General features: G+C 45.6%; 1 protein-coding gene across 1 annotated transcript in view; it reads left to right on the forward strand.

Annotated features, from left to right (window-relative positions):
- The window catches only part of LOC125979888 (SWI/SNF-related matrix-associated actin-dependent regulator of chromatin subfamily B member 1), a 68238-nt gene that overhangs the window by 36609 nt on the left and 11532 nt on the right, over positions 1–20097 (forward strand). Inside the window, exons 5-7 of the mRNA XM_049738728.1 lie at positions 7370–7497; positions 7563–7729; positions 12187–12377. Of these exons, the coding sequence (XP_049594685.1) occupies positions 7370–7497; positions 7563–7729; positions 12187–12377 (486 nt within the window). The remainder of the gene's footprint in view (positions 1–7369; positions 7498–7562; positions 7730–12186; positions 12378–20097) is intronic.

Raw genomic sequence — 20097 nt, forward strand, 5'->3', positions numbered from 1 at the left:
AGTCACATGCAAAGAAAAAAGGAGACCTTTAGCATATGAGCTGAAAACAGATTGTGCAGAGGTAAAGGCATTGGCCAGGGAGTGGGACAAGCTCAAGAGGGACGGGACATTGTTCAGGGTAACTGCAAACAAAAATCAATTGCTTCTCCCTTCGATATATCACCCCCTTGTATTGGATGAACTGCACAAACAAATTGGCCACTTAGCCTCAGAGAAAACAAAAACATTGGTAAGGGACTGTTTTTATTGGCCAAAAATGCAAAGAGACATTGAACACTTTGTCATGAATGTATGCGATTGTCTAAAGAAAAGAAGACCAAACAGACAAACTTTTGCATCAATGTAGAATATAGTAACCACTCACCCCTATCAGCTAGTATCAGGTGACTTTCTCCATCTGGAACAATGTATAGGTGGTTGAGAGTATAGTCTAGTGGTCATGGACCATTATAGAGGCTTTGCCCAGGCATATGCAATGACCAACAAATCAGCAAATTCTGTGGCAGAAAGACTGTTTAATGACTTTTGCTTAGATTTAGCTTTGGATTTGGCTTTGGATTTAGGGAGACAGTGTGAAAGCAAGCTTTTAAGTCACCTGAAGGAGTTGTCTGGTGTAAAGAGATCTCACAGAACTCCATATCATCCTCATGGGAATGGACTAACAGAATGATTCAATAGGAGTCTCCTCTTTATGCTGAGAACACTCACCAAAGAACAAAAATTGGACTGGAAAATACACTTTCCCAAATGCGTACAATTGTACTGCTAACGAGGCCACGGGTTATTCGCCATTCTTCTTACTTTTCGGTAGATTACCAAGGCTTCCTGTTGACCTATTTGGCATTGAGCAGGAAGAAAGCCCAGGCTCCTACCAGGGCTATGTTGGCAAATGGAGAAGCAGGATGATTGAGGCTTACAACATTGCCTCAAGGAATGCGGTTAAGTAAGCCGGTAGAGGTAAAAGACAGTGGATCCTGATGAGTACTTATCGGATGCTGTCACATGGTCTGTCTGCAAGCCACACGGCTCACCTTCGCTGGACCCCACTACAGCAGAATTTGTCCGACAGATCAAGAGAGTTCCGAGCAAGCTGATGAAACGCGTCGATCTAGTCCCTTTTCCATCTGTTAGGGAAGTTGGGTACATTGCAGATGCAGAAGATATAGCTGATGGGTCAGATTCCAAAGACGCAAGAGCAACAGAGCAGGGGAGTTCATACCCGAAGACAGAGAGGCGGAAGCCACACATTTTGACTTACAATACTCTGGGTCAACCGACTTTCACAGAGAGGAGAGAGCAGCTAAATCTTTTGGTGTTAGAGGTTTTTGGCAACCTTGGTTAAGAATGCTTGAATTGTTTATTTGACCTCTTTGCATTTTTAGGTCAAATGACCAACCTATGTATTTATGTTTATTGAAATAAGGTGGCAAATACTGCCAACTTTGAGATTGTAAGACCTGGGAAAACATTGCTGTAATGTGAGCATAGACAAATGCCACATATGTATGCAAGCCTATTTTTTTGTTATTGGTTATTGCAAATGTTGAGCTGTTGAATGCTTACACTGAACTTTTCAAGATTACACACAATTGCAGTGTATAGTTGTCGGGGTATGTGGAAAATTCTTTACCGTGATGTGAGTGTTAAGTCAAGATGACATCTTTCAAGTGGGGGAGGGTGTGAGAGTCTCAACTGGCTCACAGATGTTTCATTGATGTTGTTTCTATTCATTTATGGGCTTTCTGTGGGTTTACAATAATCATCATTGTGATTGTCCTGGCCATTTCTTTACTAGGCATGGTGTATTTTTGTTATTGTTGATTTCTCCTACTGCCATGAAAGTCACCGCGGATGTATGTACGTGTGGGGGAAGAAATTGTGACGTGGATGTAGAGGAGACGGCTCTGTATGTTGGGTGGGCTTGAAAAAAAATAAAAACGCCTGTTATAGGACAAAACCTGCATCTCCTCGTGACTCGTGACTCAGAGCCGCAACATGCACCTGAGGTGAACGCTAACATCCCTTGTCCTTCTCAGTAAATGAAAATGAAAAGTAATAATGCAAACAGCACCACAGTAAACTTATGGTAAGGGTAAATGTCAATTCCATCCATCCATCCTCTTCCGCTTATCCGGGGTCGGGTCGCGGGGTCAGCAGCTTTAGGAGGGACTCCCAGACTTCCCTCTCTCCAGCCACTTCATCCAGCTCATCCCGGGGGATCCCAAGGCGTTCCCAGGCCAGTCGAGAGACAAAGTCTCTCCACCGCGTCCGGGGTCGTCCGCGAGGTCTCCTACCGGTGGGACATGCCCGGAACACCTCCCCAGGAAGGCGTCCAGTAGGCATCCTGATGAGATGCCCGAGCCACCTCATCTGGCTCCTCCCAACGTGTAGGAGCAGCGGCTCTACTCCGAGTCCCTCCCGGATGACCGAGCTTCTCACCTTATCTCTAAGGGAGAGCCCGGACACCCTGCAGAGGGACTCATTTCGGCCGCTTGTATCCGGGATCTCGTTCTTTCGGTCAGGACCCATAGCTCGTGACCATAGGTGAGGGTACGACGGACCGGTACAAAGTCCGCATTACTGCCGACGCTGCACCAATCCGCCTGTCGATCTCGCGCTCCAAGACCCCAAGATACTTGAACTCCGCCACTTGGGGCAGGATCTCAGCCCCACAACATCCAGAGCCTTTAAAAATTCTGGGCGGATCACATCCACCCCCGGGGCCTTGCCCCTGAGGAGTTTTTTTAACTACCTCAGTGACTTCGACCCCAGAGATTGGAGAGTCCACCTCAGAGTCTCCAGGCCCTGCTTCCACAATGGAAGGCGTGTCGGTGGAATTGAGGAGGTCTTCAAAGTACTCTCCCCACTGACTCACGACGTCCCGAGTCGAGGTCAGCAGCACGCCATCTCCATTGTAAACAGTGTTGACGGTGCACTGCTTCCCCCTCCTGAGACGCCGAATGGTGGACAAGAATGCCCTCGAAGCCGTCTGAATGTCATTCTCCATGGTCTCGCCAAACTCCTCCCACGCCGGGTTTTTGCCTCAGCAACTGCCGAAGCCGCGCTCCGCTTGGCCATCCTTTACCTGTCAGCTGTCTCCGGAGTCCCGCAGGCCAAAATGGCCCGATAGGACTCCTTCTTCAAAGTCCCAAAGTCAAAGTCCCAATGATCATCGTCACACACACATCTGGGTGTGGTGAAATTTGCATTTAACCCATCCCCATGTGATTTTAATCCATCCCCTGGGGGAGAGGGGAGCAGTGAGCAGCAGCGGTGCCGCGCTCGGGAATCATTTGGTGATCTAACCCCCCAATTCCAACCCTTAATGCTGAGTGCCAAGCAGGGAGGCAATGGGTCCCATTTTTATAGTCTTTGGTATGACCCGGCCGGGGTTTGAACCCACAACCTTCCAGTCTCAGGGCGGACACTCTACTACTAGGCCACTGAGCTGGTCAGCTTGACGGCATCCCTTACCACCGGTGTCCACCAGCGGGTTCGGGGATTGCCGCCACGACAGGCACCAACAACCTTACGGCCACAGCTCCGGCCGGCTGCCTCAACAATGGATGCACGGAACATGCACGGAATGTGGGAAAAGCTCTGCCGGAGGTGGGAGTTGAAGCTCTTCCTGACAAGGGATTCTGCCAGACGTTCCCAGCAGACCCTCACAATACGTTTGGGCCTGCCAGGTCGGACCGGCATCTTCCCCCACCATCGGAGCCAACCTACCACCAGGTGGTGATCAGTTGACAGCTCCGCCCCTCTCTTCACCCAAGTGTCCAAAACATGCGGCCGCAAATCCGATGACACAACTACAAAGTCAATCACCGAACTGCGGCCTAGGGTGTCCTGGTGCCAAGTGCACACATGGACACCCTTATGTTTGAACATGGTGTTCATTATTGACAATCCGTGTTGAGCACAGAAGTCTAATAATAGAGCACCGCTCGGGTTCAGATCGGGGGGGCCGTTCCTCCCAATCGCGCCTTCCAGGTCTCACTGCCATTGCCCACGTGAGCATTGAAGTCACCCAGTAGAACGATGGAGTCCCCAGAAGGAGCGCTCTCCAGCACTTCTTCCAAGGACTCCAAAAAGGATGGGTACTCTGAGCTGCTGTTTGGTGCATAGACACAAACAACAGTCAGGACCTGTCACCCCCATCTGAAGGCGAGGGGAGGCTACCCTCTCATTCACCAGGGTGAACCCCAATGTGCAGGCGCCCAGCTGGGGGGCAACAAGTGTACCCACACCTGCTCGACGCCTCTCACCGTGGGCAACTCCAGAGTGGAAGAGAGTCCAGCCCCTCTCGAAAGGGCTTGTACCAGAACCCAAACTGTGTGTGGAGGCAAGTCCGACTATGTCTAGTCGGAGCTTTTCTGCCTCGCACACCAGCTCGGGCTGCTTTCCAGTCAGAGAGGTGACATTTCATGTCCCAAGAGCCACCTTCTGCAGCCGTGGATCGGACCGCCAAAGCTCTGCCTTTGGCCGCCACTCAGCTTACACTGCACCCGACCCCTTTGGCCCCTCCCACAGGTGGTGAGCCCGTGGGAAGGGGGACCCATGTTTCCTTTTCGGGCTGTGCCCGGCTGGGCCCCATGGGCGAAGGCCCGGCCACCAGACGCTCACCTTTGAGCCCCTCCTCCAGGCCTGGCTCCAGAGGGGGGACCCGGTGACCCACGTCCGGGCGAGGAAAAACGAAGTCCATTTATGTTTTTCTTCATAAGGGGCTTTTGTGTGCCGTGCTTTGTCTGGCCCCTCACCTAGGACCTTTTTGCCATGGGTGACCCTACCAGTGGCATAAAGCCCCAGACAACATGTCTCCTAGGATCATTGGGGCGCGCAAACCCCTCCACCGCGATAAGGTGACGACTCACGGAGGGGTAAATGTAAATGAAGGGGTAAATGTAAATTCCCTACATGTAAATTCCTACAAACCCTAGAAGTCGACACTAATTTGTTCCAGAAGGAGCGTTTAGAAGCGAAGCCGTCGAGTTAATGTAATTGGTCTAATTTTGTCTAAAACAAAAACATAAAACCACAAAAAACAACAAAAATAGACTGTACATGGCACTTCAGACGAGTCGGACATTTAAAAGACCCATAATGAGCTTGAAATAAATTAAACAAAACAAAATAAAACATTTTAAACACAAAACATACTTACCAATGTTAGAAGAGTCAACGTCATGGAATTAATTTCCCAAAAGCGAATCATTGTGAACAAAAGGATGGCTGTTGTTTACAAATACAGTAGCTCTCTTTTTAAACGGTTGTTATTGCATAAACTCAGTTCTTCAGCGTGAACCCCCGTGATCTTGTGGTCTTGCGGGTGCAGCTTTCCGGAAACGCATTGCACATGACCGCAGTTGGGTGTCACAACGGCTTAAAATCTGCTAAATCTTCTTTTACTTTCGGCTTTTCCCCTCAGTGATCGCTATGAGAATTTTTACGCCGGATGCCCTTCCTGACACAACCCTCTGTATTTACCCGGGCTTGGGACCGGCACAGGGAAGACCCTGGCTTGTGTCCCCATGTGGCTGCATTTTAAAATCCGCTAAGTAACAACGCCAAATAATATCGGATTCCAAAGCTTTGCTCGACATCAGAGTAAAAATGTTTTGCCGACATTTTGCATCAAAATCCGAATATGACGAGTACTGAGTCGGTCGACTTCGGGGTGCTATTGTACTACTGTGAAACCTCTACTTGCGAACGCCTGTACTTACAAACATTTTGAGATACGAACTGGTGCCTTTAGATTTTTTCACCTCCACTTACAAACCACATTTGACGTCTGAACCCGTGAGCAAGATGGCGGCGCGTGCACACGCAGCGGCCACTCTCTGTCCCGTTCGGTGTTTTGCGAGTGTTTACTGAGTGTTTGTCCGGCAGTTTTGTGTATGTTCGTCTCGTGTGATACGTCGTGCTACTAGTGCGGCGGGCATGTTCTGCTCAACATCGGCGGAAGTGGGTTTTATGGCGTTCTGGACTTTGGTGCGGAGAGATTAAGGGCGCTCGGACTGCTTCGTCATGGAGCGACGCCGGACTGGCCTGCTCTTCCTCCCCCGGTTGGACTGCGTCGTGAGCTCGGACTGCTCCGTCCTGGAGCATTGTTGGGATGCGTCGGCAGCGGGTCTGCGAGGCAGCGGGAGAGGGGCCAGCGCGGAGACATCGGGCCAGGCTTGCGGCCACCCCACCTCGCCCAGCCGTGCCTTCCATTCTACTGGCGTACGTTCGTTCGCGGGACGACAAGATGGGTTGCGTTCGCCTGATAAGATCCACGAACCGGACAGTGCGTGCCTGCTGTGTGCTCGTGTTCACAGTGGCCTGGTTGACTGTCATCTTTCCGGACTCTGCTGTGGATCGGGAGCGGCTAGCGTGCTATCACTCTTATTGTTCATCTTCTTGTTTTATTTTTCCTGTGTTGTTTACTTGTATGTGCGTTGTGAACTCTGTCTTGTTACCCTGGGATAGTGAGAAACGTAATTTCGATCGCTTTGTGTGTCTTGACATGCGGAGCTATTGACAATAAAGGAGACTTTGACTTTGAAAAAAAAAAAATAATTCTGTCAGAGCGTGTCAGGTGACGTGTGTGCGTGTCTCTACCCTTTGCTCAGCCACTTCCTGTGCTTGTCTCCGCGCTGTTAGCAAATTGACAAGTTCATCTGTAGTTGGTCCGGAGTTTTTGTAGTCAATCGTGTCTTCTAAGCAAGCAAGTGCAAAAAGTGGTGAGGGTAGTCAGAAGAAAGTGTAGCGAATGTAGAATTAAGTATGGTACATGATTTCCTACCCCACCCCACCCCTCTCAAGCTCCTATACTCTTATAGCAAGTTTTCACATCTTTTAAGGTAAAGCAGTTAAACATTAATCTTACATTTTGTATTCATTCTTGTGGGAAAATTTGCTTCTGCCAAATTCTCTACCAAGGAACGCAATCATTGAACAAATCAAGTACTGTACGTAAGTTGAGGTTTCAGTGTATCATCTTAATTGTCTTATTAATGTGTGCACACATTAAAGAAGTCAAGCTGTAAGCTATTGATGGTCATATACGAGTAACTCCTTGCTGGTGCAATACATACCAAAATTTTATCTGATTAGTCGACTAATTTCGGTACTGTTGGTGATTAGTCAATTAGCAAAATAAATGTTTGCAGCAGCCCTACATCCATGGGAGAGTACAAGTTAGTCTGATCGGCACTTGGTTTTGAGTTTTTCTTTGTCTCGGTGGTTTGTTTGTTGAAGACACTGATCAACTATTTGGTACTAGAAATGAATTTTTAAGCGTTGGTTTGTTTTTATGTCCCCTGCTCTGCATTTGTTGTACTGTATGCATGTAAATGAAAAGACCAATCCTATCTCTCCGTAGTTTTGATGATCATGATCCTGCTGTGATTCATGAGAATGCTGCCCAAATAGAAGTGCTGGTTCCCATTCGCCTTGACATGGAGATAGATGGGCAAAAACTCAGAGATGCTTTCACATGGAACATGAATGGTAACGTTAATTGCAAGGAATGTGTTATTTTATTTCTTCTTAACTTTGACTCCATTCCTCAACAGAAAAACTGATGACCCCAGAAATGTTTGCAGAAATTCTGTGTGATGACTTGGATCTGAATCCTCTGACTTTTGTCCCTGCCATCACCTCAGCCATACGTCAGCAGATCGAGTCATACCCCACTGACAGCATTTTAGAGGAGCAGGCAGACCAAAGGGTCATCATCAAGGTGGGTTCTGATACAAAGTAAAGTTTCAACAATTTTTAAATTGTTCCCAGTAGTCTCGGGGTGTATTCAGACCTGACTGTTTGGTCCACTTTAAACGGACCAGGGTTTGATTGTAACGCTTTGTGCGGGTGTGAATACATGCAAACGAATCCTGGTGCGGATTAAAGAAACGGACCGAGACTAACTCTGATGTGATTCGCTTCAGGTGTGAATACAAACAGCGTAGATCCAACCCAACAGCACAAATATGCAGAGCAGGAATGCAGCGCGTAGGACTCGCATGTTTTCCTCCATTTCTGGGTCTGTGCTCTGTGTGCTGCCCTGGTCACTGCTGTCCAATGGGAGCACAGATCGTTACAAGCGTGGGTGTGTTTACAAAATATACTTCGCTTGCAAAATGTACAGTTTGAATAGGAACTGCACTAAACAAAAACAATTAAGTTAGCTTTTGGTCCGGACCAAACAAGCGGACTAAAGGACTTTTCTGGTCTGAATACACCCTTATGAAGTCAAGTCAAGTTTATTTGTATAGCCCTAAATCACAAACAGTCTCAAAGGGCTTCACATAGCCAAAATTGACAATTATTCTCAAAGCATCCCCTGATCATAAGCTCCCAAAAGGGCAAGGAAAAACTCAAAAAACCCCTACCAGGGGAAAATGAGAAACCTTGAGAAGGGACCACAGATGGAAGGATCCCCCTTTCAGGATCACCAGGTTATAATGGATGCAGAGAGTACACAAGTAATACATAATATGAAAATCAATGAAAAAAAAATGGATGTCGGAGGTGTCCTCGATTGTCCTGGCAGTGTCCTCAAGGGGGCCGAGCCGCAGCTCCCCCATCCCGAACTGGTCCCCGAGAATCCAGCCAGCCGCTATCCGCTTTTGAGCCACCTAACCCCCTCCCCAGCCGGGGAGGAGGTGGGCAGAGAGAACAGAACAAACTCCGGCCAAATCGGCCATCACAAGTTAGTTAAAGGCCATCTCATAGAAATGTGTCTTTAAACGTGTCTTAAATGTTTCTACTGAGGTAGTAGTTCTAATATCCATTGGTAGGGCATTCCAAAGCTCTGGAGCCCGAATAGAGAATGCTCTAGACCCTGCAGACATTTTCTTGGCCCTCGGTATAACTAAAAGACTAGCGTTTTGCGAACGAAGGTTACGAGACGGAACATAAGGAACGACTAGGTCGACGAGATATGAAGGCGCTAAGCCATGCAGTGCTTTATAGGTTAGTAGAAGAACCTTGAAGTCACATCTTAAATGGACCGGGAGCCAATGTAATTCGGCTAATATTGGGGTAATGTGATCAAATTTTCTTGACCGTGAGAGCAGCCTCGCAGTGGCATTTTGCACTAACTGTAGACTTTTAATACTGGATTTAGGAAGACCAGAGAATAATACATTACAGTAGTCCAGGCGCGACGTGACGAACGCATGTATAATAGTTTCCGCATCCCCAGTCGAGAGGATAGGACGAATCTTAACAATATTACGAAGGTGAAAAAACGCAATCCTGGTTATATTCTTAATGTGTTTTTGAAAGGAGAGCGTTTGGTCAAATATTACCCCGAGATTAGTTACCGTATCACTCTGAGTGATAGTACGGTTATCTATAGTTATAGTGGTTTCCTTAAATAAATGTTGATAACGAGTAGGACCAATTATCAACATCTCAGTTTTATCCGGGTTAAGACGAAGGAAGTTGAGAGACATCCATTGTTTAATCTCCGCAAGGCACGCCTCGAGATTACAGCAGTCCTGTGGATCTGTCATCGATAACGGCATATATAATTGGGTGTCATCCGCGTAGCATTGAAAACTAATATTATATTTACGTATTATGCCCCCAAGCGGAATCATATAAATATTAAATAAAATCGGTCCGAGTACCGATCCCTGTGGGACACCACAAGTAACATTATAAAGCTCAGAGGACGTATTACCATGGACCACTCGGTGCGTCCTGCCTGATAGATAGGAATTGAACCAGCTTAGTGCTGACCCTGAGATACCAACACAACTTTTAAGACGCCCTAATAAAATATCGAAGTCTACAGTGTCAAAGGCAGCACTAAGATCAAGTAGTAACAATACAGACGACGTATTTGAATCCATAGCTATGAGGAGATCATTAGTCACTTTAGCAAGTGCTGTCTCTGTAGAATGATTGGCTCTAAAACCAGACTGAAAAGAGTCATATCGATTATTATCGACCATGTAATCAATAACCGTCTCTGGCATGCATTTAATAAAAGATACACTAAGGATCAAGATTTAGAAGGCCCTATTTATTTTCTTGCTGAAATTAGTCGATTGAATTTAAATGTAATTAAACCTGTGAGTATATAAAGGGCTGTCACAGTGCAGGCAACTTTGGGGTACTGGCACATTTGGGCACGAGCATATTCGGGTATCTGCTCATTAGAATTTTTTTTTTTTTTCAAAAATGGCACATCAAACTTCTAACATTGGATTTTTTTCCCCCAAGCCTAGTGCATTGTGTAATGAGTTTTCACACATGTTTTGACATCAGTAGTCTCTTCTCAAAGTTTCTTCTTTTTCTGTATTGGGGTTATGAGTTTTTCCTTACCTACGTAGTTAAGAGCTTGAATCGTGGGATGCTTCCACTCACTATAAAATGTGGGTCCATGAAGCCCTTTAGATACTCTTGTGAATTAGGGTTATGGAAATGAAATAACTTTGCTTCTGCATTAGCTGTTGGTTTTAACTCCTGTTTCAGTCTTGGGGTGTTACATATGCCTCTATCTGCTCGTATTGCAAATCTTGGTGAAATGTTAATAGGAAGTGGTACTAAACCCTTTTTAAAAACATTTTTGTTTTGAACCGCACAATAAACTAAGATTGATTACCGTATTTTCACGACCAAAGGGCACACCGTACTAAAAGGCGCAGTTATGTGTGCCATTACTGTATTTAACACACACATAGGGCGCACCGCACCGTATCATAGGGCGCATGCATGCCTTGATTTACGGTAAACCAAGAAAAAAACGTCACAAGAGCAAGAAAGTAAGTTCGGTTGTACTTTATTCTGCTGTTTAACCATGTATTCTACTGTACTCCCATTATTGTTAATTGATATTCACACGCAAATCCGTCCAAGTCCTCATCTTCTGTATCCAAATTAACGTTGGGCAAGTTCGCCATCTGACATGCCAATTTCCCTCGTCATTGTGTCGTCGTTGTCACGTTGCTCTTTGGCAATGGGCCCGGCTTTCCAGGAATTGTGCCTCGTAAGCATGTCTCTGTCTATGCGGAGGTATGTATTCTTCTACGTATTCCTCTAAGTCCTCTGATTGTGCCTCGTAAGCAAACGTAAACGCAAGCAAATGGGTGCCTGTATATCACGTCTCTGTGTAGCAGAAGCCAATGGCGGCGGAGGTACGTACTCCTCTACGTGTTACATCCAGTCGTCTGACTGGTTTACCGCCCCCGATCGACGTAAAACGTAATGTCCGCTGATTGGTTCATCGAGTGCCTGTATATTATGTCTCTGTGTGGCGGAAGCCACACAAAACAATGGCGGCGAAGGTACGTACTTCTTTACATGACACGTCTTGTCCTGTGATTGTTGTTTTTCTCCCGATCTACGTGGCGGAAGCCACACAAAGCAATGGCGGCGAAGATACGTACTCCTCTACGTGTTACGTCTAGTCTTCTGATTGTTTTTTTGTTGTCCCGATCTACGTCTACACCTGTATATTACGGAAGTCACACAAAACAACTTTACAGATTTTTGATTTTGGTCCTCACAAAAGGCGCACCTTCGTGTTTTGAGAAAAGTAAAGCGTTTATGTGCGCCCTATGGTTGTGAAATTATGGTATTTTGCCAAGCGTGAAGTGTGTGCAAAGTTCTATGTTCAATTCAATGTATTTACAAGCAAAAAAATTGTGGTCCATGACCAAACCGCGTTAGACAGAAAGTCATGTAGAATTGAAGTACATAAAATCGAGCTTCAGCTGTATTATTTAAATCATGATTTCAATCAAATAACCCAAACTGTTCGTGTGAAAGTTCAAAACACAATATATACCTGTAAGGAACAACACGAAATCAATCATAGTATTGTAAACCAAATGTGGCACAATTAGTAGCTTTTTTCGTTTGTGCAGAATTTTCTGTGATCATGGTATGAATCATTTCAGTCTTTTTACATTTTGTTTTTATTAAAATATATCTCTTAAACTTGGATTTTTTGCGATGCACTCGAGTTTTTACATTTTGTTTACAAGTGGTTAAGGTTGTGGGATGGCCATCTGAATACATTTCAGGGAATACTCTCTATCTTGACTGGTTATCTTCTTTCAAAAAGAACTTTAGCTGATTGTTGTTTGTCATACATTTTTTATTAAGAGCTTTGTGTGTGTGTGTGTGTTTGTTTGTTTGTTTGTTTGTTTGTTTGTTTGTTTGTTTTCTCTTCTTTTAATCCAGCTCAACATCCATGTGGGAAACATCTCACTTGTGGACCAGTTTGAATGGGACATGTCAGAACATGAAAACTCCCCTGAGTCCTTTGCACTGAAGTTGTGCTCTGAACTAGGCCTAGGGGGGGAATTTGTGACGACAATTGCCTACAGCATTCGAGGACAACTTAGCTGGCACCAGAGAACATATGCCTTCAGGTAACTCACACAAGCATTTTCAATTTTGATTGTAGATTATTGAGTTTTATTGGACGGTGTTGTGTAAGATTACTCTGTTGGTGTCAGAGCAGCACTGGCGGAGCTTGGATATTTTTCTTTGGGTGTGTGTGGGGGTGCAAAACTAAAAATAAAAATTACAAACCCCCAAATTTCTTTTGAAAATGCTGATGTTTCCTATGGTGACGTGTGGAAATGTTGAAGAGAAATCACTGAAAAATAGGAAAATACTCAAAAGTCAATTATCTGGCCTGGCACTCACGGGGTCCAGGAATAGTTCAGGGGGTCTGGGTTCCCACCCCCATCTTAGCTTTGCCCGTGCTGATCAGAGAACCATGTGGTGGAAGCTAAGAGATGGAGTGTTGTGCGGTGAAGTGTGGAGAAGTGGTAAGAAAGGCTCTCAGTGGTAAGAAATGGAACAAACACCCATTGAGTGGTGGAGCCTTAAAGTGCGGGAATCCATAAAAGGAAAGAAGTTGGCAAAGAAGTACGACACTGAGAGGTCTGAGGATTGGAGACAAGAATACATGAAGATGCGGAGATATCAAGGTGACAAAGGCCAAACAAGGCATATAATGACGTACGTTGGACACTAAAGTAGAGGAGAAAATCTTTACAGGTTGACAAGACAGAGAAGAAAGGAAGGATGGGCAAAGGGTTAGGGCGTTTAAAGGGGCCCTCAAATGAAATTCCTTATTTTTTTTAGGTACCGCAAATTTTGGACTATAAACCGTGACTTTTTTCTCAAATTCTGAACCCTGCGGCTTATAGTCCGGTGCGGCTTATATGTGATTTTTTTTCCATGATTTTTGTGATGACTTGATCACTTTTATACACTCGTAAAAAGGCTGTGGACCGCTGTTGTGCGGCACTGCTTTGCTGGGCGGAGGGATATGTGACACGGTCACTGGGGAGAAAAGTGGTGTGTTGATCGCATGTCCATCCGCCAGGCAAATAGTGCCGTATAATTCACACAAAGAAGAGACAGAACGAGATCAAGACGGACATTACTGAAAGGAAGCTTTTATACACAAACCGTCATTATGGGGGACAAAAGAAGGATTTTTTTCCGTGATTTTTGTGATAACTTGATCACTTTATACAGTCGTAAAAAGGCTGTGGACCGCTGTTGTGCGGCACCGCTTTGCTGGGTGGAGGATATGTGATACGGTCACTGGGGAGAAAAGTGGTGTGTTGATCGCATGTCCATCCGCCAGGCAAATAGTGCCGTATAATTCACACAAAGAAGAAACAGAACGAGATCAAGACGGACTTTACTGAAAGGAAGCTTTTATACACAAACCGTCATTATGGGGGGCTTATATAGGATTTTTTCCGTGATTTTTGTGATGACTTGATCACTTTTATAAACTCGTAAAAAAGCTGTGGACCGCTGTTGTGCGGCACCGCTTTGCTGGGCGGAGGGATATGTGACACGGTCACTGGGGAGAAAAGTGGTGTGTTGATCGCATGTCCCTCCGCCAGGCAAATAGTGCTGAATAATTCACACACAGAAGAGACAGAACATTACTGAAAGGAAGCTTTTATACACAAACCGTCATTATGGAGCTATACGTGTAGCTCGCTAGTTTAATGTAACTTAGTGCTTCGTGCATGAATATAATTAGCATCAACAGACCCTCATCATGGAAAATGCTAGAAGAAATGCATAAAAGCGACAACGAAAGCGAGACTGAGAAAGTGTGTGGCGAAGGATATCTAACACTATTCCAATCGGACACTGAGGAGGAAGGCTTCGATGGATTCAGTGGACAGGAGGAAGATGAAGACGGCTTTTACTGGCTGTTTTTTTACTTTTACTGGTATGTTTTTTTAACTAGCCCTGTTAGTGCTGTGCTACCGTGTTGCTGCTGTGTTACCGCGCGTCTCAGTGACTTTTACCGGTATGTTTTTTTTAAATCCAGTCCTATTAGTGCTGTGTTGCTGCGGTATTACTGCCGTGTCACAGGCAGTGTCTGGAAAGACATGTTAAGGTATGTTATTAAAACTTTAAAAAGGCTTTCTGTTTACCGTTTTTCTTTGTAAAGAACTCGCGTGCACACTTCCGTGTTGCTGCGGTACTACTGCTGCATCACAGGCAGCGTTTAGATAGACATGTTAAAGTATATTATTAAAACTTTAAAAAGGCTTTCTGTGTACTGTCTTTCTTTGTAAATAACTCGTGCGCACGCGCGGCTTATAGTCCGGTGCGGCTTATATAAGAAGAAAAACTAAAATCCCCGAATGTTAGCTGGTGCGGCTTATAGTCCGAAAATTACGGTATTTGTTCATAACTATGCATCTGACCAATTCCCCAAATTTGTTTGACCAAAGTTTCCCTTGCTGTTTGTATCAACATAGCTCAGGGGTGTCCAAACGTTTTGCAAAGAGGGCCAGATTTGGTGAGGTGAAAATGTGTGAGGGCCGACCATTCAGCCTGACATTCCTCACATAGAACACAAATAAATCCAAACAAATTTCATATTAAAGTCATAAAGTCACTCATTTCATATTTGCCTTTTTTTATTTATATTTTAAGAAGCTTAAACATGTCTTAGGTTCATTTGAAACATGACATATTTTTGGCAATTAAATGTTCACTGTAGACATGTCATATTATTGGAACTTTTAAATTCAAAACAGAGAAATAGTTAATCTTATTCAGATGTGCAAACATTGACCACAAGTCTCAGTGCATATATATTTATAACTGTGGTTTTGATAGTCACAAAAAATGTATTCACTGAGATTTTAGAATTTAGTCGTCTCAGATGACAGACGGATGACTTGCCTGCACTAATGTGAAGGGTGATACTGAGATTTGGACTGAAGTACATAGGCCAGGTCTGGCTCAAAGGTAGTGGTTTTGATGCGCAAGATGTCACGCAGGTGAGAGTCAGTTAGTCGTGCCGTCAACGTGGCTCTGGTTAAAGTTCATAACCGAAAAGGTCTTCTCACACAAATACGTCGAGCCAAACAAGCTCAGCATTTTCTTAGCAAATGTTCGAATCTCTTGGAACGTGCATTCATCCAGCTGGCGGTAAAAGTTTAAGTCCCAATGATCATCGTCACACACACATCTGGGTGTGGTGAAATTTGTCCTCTGCATTTAACCCATCCCCATGTGATTTTGATCCATCCCCTGGGGGAGAGGGGAGCAGTGAGCAGCAGCGGTGCCGCGCTCGGGAATCATTGGGTGATCTAACCCCCCAATTCCAACCCTTAATGCTGAGTGCCAAGCAGGGAGGCAATGTGTCCCATTTTTATAGTCTTTGGTATGACCCGGCCGGGGTTTGAACCCACAACCTTCCAGTCTCAGGGCGGACACTCTACTACTAGGCCACTGAGCTGTCCGCAAGAGAAAGCTGTTGGTGTCGACTGCGGCACTTGTCGTCACACTGCAGCTCAATGAGCTCCAGCTGCAGGTGGTCCGGAGCATTATCAGGGTCCATGGAGAAAGGAGAGGAAAACATCGTGATCTCTTTCTCAATAGCTGCAAAATCCTTAAAGCGTTGTTGGAACTCCACAGCCAGAGATGAGATGTCTACTGGATACCTCCTTGTTTGCGTGTTGATATCGCTCTGTGGAAAGCTGGTCATGATTCCCTGCAGCTCTGGGAAGTGTGTGGTATTGGGCTGCGTTTGTGACAGGTGCCTTTGGAAAAGTTGCAGCTTAGTTCCCAAGGCTTTGATGTGTGAAGACAGTTGGCTAATCACTGCATTTGGCCCCTGAAGGCTAGTGTTCAGCATGTTCAGGTGCTTTGTTGTGTCAACTAAAAAACCCAAATCAGCCAGCCAAACTGGGTCAGATATTTCTGGGATTGATTGTCCCTTTTTTGCCATGAACTCTCTAATTTCCCGCCTAAGAGAGTAGAAGCGCTGCAGTGCAGACCCCCAACTGAGCCATCTCACGTCGTTGTGATAGACAACATCTCCATATTCAGCCTGGATGTCGAATAGAAACTGTTGAAACTGACGGTGGCACAAGGCTTTGGAGCGAATGTAATTAATAGCCTTTATTACCGGTTTCATAACATGATCATATTTGAGATGTTTGGCACATAGAACTTCCTGGTGAATAATGCAATTAAGTTTTACAGCTTTACCTCCTTGCTCGACGACTTTGTTACAGATACGGGTTGATAATCTACTCCGTTCGCCAGACATGGCAGGTGCGCCGTCTGTGATAATTCCAGAAACTTTATCCCACGGGAGTTTCATGTCATCTACGGCAGAGCAAACAGAAAAGAATAAATCTGTTGCTCTTGTTTGGTCTTTAAGGCTCTGGAGGTCAAGTAGCTCTTTAGTCACGTTCATTTCACTGTCCACTCCTCTCAAAAAAATAAGTAGCTGAGCGATGTCAGATGCGTCCGTGCTTTCGTCGCAAGCTAAGGAAAAAAAGTCAAACTCCTTTCCTCTGGCCTCCAACTGTCTCTTAATATCCGATGAAACATCTTCAATTCTCCGTGCCACAGTGTTACGAGCCAGGCAAACATTGGCAAACTCTTGCTTCTTCTCAGGACAGATTTTCTCCACCATTGTCATCATGCAGTCTTTGATAAATTCACCCTCGGTAAAAGGTTTGCAGTGCTTAGCAATCAGCGCTGCCACCTCGTAGCTCGCCTTTGTGGCATTTTCATTTGACTCTCGGGCTCTTGTGAAAAATCGCTGCTGTGACGTTAAACCAGCTTGCAGTTGCTTCAATTTTTCGCTGTGTTTGTTCCCCGTTAGCTTGTCGTGCATGTCGGCATGTTTCGACTGGTACTGTCTCTTGACATTGTAGTCCTTAAAAACAGACACAGTCTCTTGGCAAATTAGGCAGACACAGTTGTTTTGTATTTCAGTGAAAAAATAGTCCAATTTCCACTTGTCCTGGAAGCGCCTGCTCTCACGGTCAACTTTCCTTTTTTTACTCGCGGTCGCCGGACTTTGGACATGTCTGACATAGCTCAAACAGCACTCTCAAATGGGCTGCTTTAGCAGATCAGTTTGTGACGTCACTAACACCACCTTTATTGGTTTGTGATACCCTAACTCCGCCCTCACAGTTTTCAACCAATCCCCTTGCCGAAGTTTCAACTCAAACTACCGCGCAGGTACAGCAGGAGAACAACAGCCTCTCACCCAACATCTGACCACAGAAAGGCTTAAGATTGGATTTTATTGATACATCAACTATGCGCTAAAAACTGTTGATGGCAAACATATTAAAGACAACTGCTTGAGCAGTTTGGGAGAATACAACTGTGGATTAGGAGGACATCTTTCACTTTCTTTTGGATCAATACCATCTCTCTGGAACCACAAGTAACACTGTTCAAGTGAGTCTATTTTGGGAGTTATTTCCTTCTCTATGAGATATTGTGGCCTTCTTTGGGTTGTTAAAGTCGCTAACAGCCCGGTTGATGTACCATCAATGCTAGTGTAATCTTTAAATGTTGTGGTACCTTGGTTTTTGGGGGCCGTTGTATGGTGGATTACAATTGGGACTCAGTGAAGTATCTTTCTGGTGCCTTCCTTGCTAAAAAATCACCGATAGGCAGGACTGTGTTCGACTGCATCTTTATTATTTTTTAACAACCAATCGGGCACTCTCGTTCTTGTCAGGAATGAGTTGAGCCAGGGCGACCAAATGCAGCTTGAACCAGGATTTATTGCAGGGAAAAGGAGTTGGAAGGGAGGCAGGTGGGGAACGAACGACACAGACGGGAGGAAGGCTCACGGCCAGCAAAACAGACAGACTGACCGACATGAAGTCCCCTTGGACAAGATTAAAATTCTGACCGTGAGCCTTCAGACAGACCGAGGGAAAACCAGATGACACGAACAGGAACACTGGGCACGAACAGGAATGGACACAACAGTAGACACCGACAGGGAGAAACACACGGGCAGGGCTTAAATACACAGGGTAACAATAGGAAGCAGGTGACAGACATTATGGTAACGAAAGGGGTGTGGCCGAGCAAAGTGCAGGCCGAGCGTGCTGTGGCACGGGCGTGACAGTACCCCTCCCACAAGGGACGGCTCCCGACGTCCCAAAAAAGAAAAAGTCCAAGACTGTCCAACAAGAGCCGGGAGGAAATGGGGAGGTGGCCGCATGTCACACACCGCCGAAGGCCGACTGGGTGACGGCCGCTGGATCCACGCCGCCGGAACTGGTGGCGGCCGCAGCATCCGCGCCGTCGGGATTGGATCGGGGGGCGGCCGTGCGTCATGCGCCGTTGAAGCCGACGGGGTGACGGCCGCTGGATCCGCGCCGCCGGAACTGGTGGCGGCCGCAGCATCCGCGCCGTCGGGACTGGGTCGGGGGGCGGCCGTGCGTCATGCACCGTTGAAGGCCGACGGTGACAGCCGCTGGATCCGCGCCGCCGGAACAAGTGGCGGCCGCAACATCCGCGCCGTCGGATCTGTTTTGGGGGGGGGGCAACCGTGCATCTTGCGTCGCTTGAACTCATCTCCTTGGCGACCATGCAACAGTTGCGGGAGCCGGCAAAGGGTTGGTCCAAGCGCTGGTCGCTGTGATGGTCGGTGTCTTCTGTCAGGAATGAGTTGAGCCAGGGCGACCAAATGCAGCTTGAACCAGGATTTATTGCAGGGAAAAGGAGTTGGAAGGGAGGCAGGTGGGGAACGAACGACACAGACGGGAGGAAGGCTCACGGCCAGCAAAACAGACAGACTGACCGACATGAAGTCCCCTTGGACAAGATTAAAATTCTGACCGTGAGCCTTCAGACAGACCGAGGGAAAACCAGATGACACGAACAGGAACACTGGGCACGAACAGGAATGGACACAACAGTAGACACCGACAGGGAGAAACACACGGGCAGGGCTTAAATACACAGGGTAACAATAGGAAGCAGGTGACAGACATTATGGTAACGAAAGGGGTGTGGCCGAGCAAAGTGCAGGCCGAGCGTGCTGTGGCACGGGCGTGACAGTTCTCTCCTTTTCTTTATGTTTTCCTGCGAAAAATTAGCAATGCACAAACAAAAACTTAAGCAGGTTAAAACATAAATATGTACATTGTTACAGCATGTTGGGAAAATAATACAAAAAAAATTATAATCCCTGTATTGATATACAAAAATGAAAGTACCAATTGGTTACTAAATCATGTGTTACACTTGCTTGAAAGTTGGGCATGTTGGGAAAATAATAAATACCCAAAAATTATAATCCTAAATTAATATAAAAAAATGAATGTACCAATTGTTTAATTTGGATACAGAAGATGACTTGGATGGATTTGCGTATGAATATTGATCAACAATGATGTGAGTACAGTAGAGCAGTGTTTCCCAACCTTTTTTCATTCACGGCACACTTTTTCATTGGAAAAAAAATCTTGAGGCACACCCCAACAAAAATCTGTTAAGTGTTACACCAGCTTCTATATTAAAATCAGTTATATTACAACGAAAGACGTAAAGTCCTATTCCTATATATGTATGAAGAGTCGAATAATTGAATAAAAATAAATACTAAATATTCTTTTAATTGTATTTCTTTTTTAAATAAAAGTGAGTATTTTAAAAATGTTTTAGACAGTGTAAGGAATAAACTATTGAAAGTGATTGTGATTCAAATCCAAAAGAATCAACATGACTTTGTTTACTGTTTTAGACTAGCGCTATAAATATTACGACAATAAGACAAATGTCACTTCGAAAGACGCTCTGCTGTTCTGACAGCAGCTG

Source organism: Syngnathus scovelli, chromosome 13 (genome assembly GCF_024217435.2).
Source record: "Syngnathus scovelli strain Florida chromosome 13, RoL_Ssco_1.2, whole genome shotgun sequence".
Lineage (NCBI taxonomy): Eukaryota > Metazoa > Chordata > Actinopteri > Syngnathiformes > Syngnathidae > Syngnathus > Syngnathus scovelli.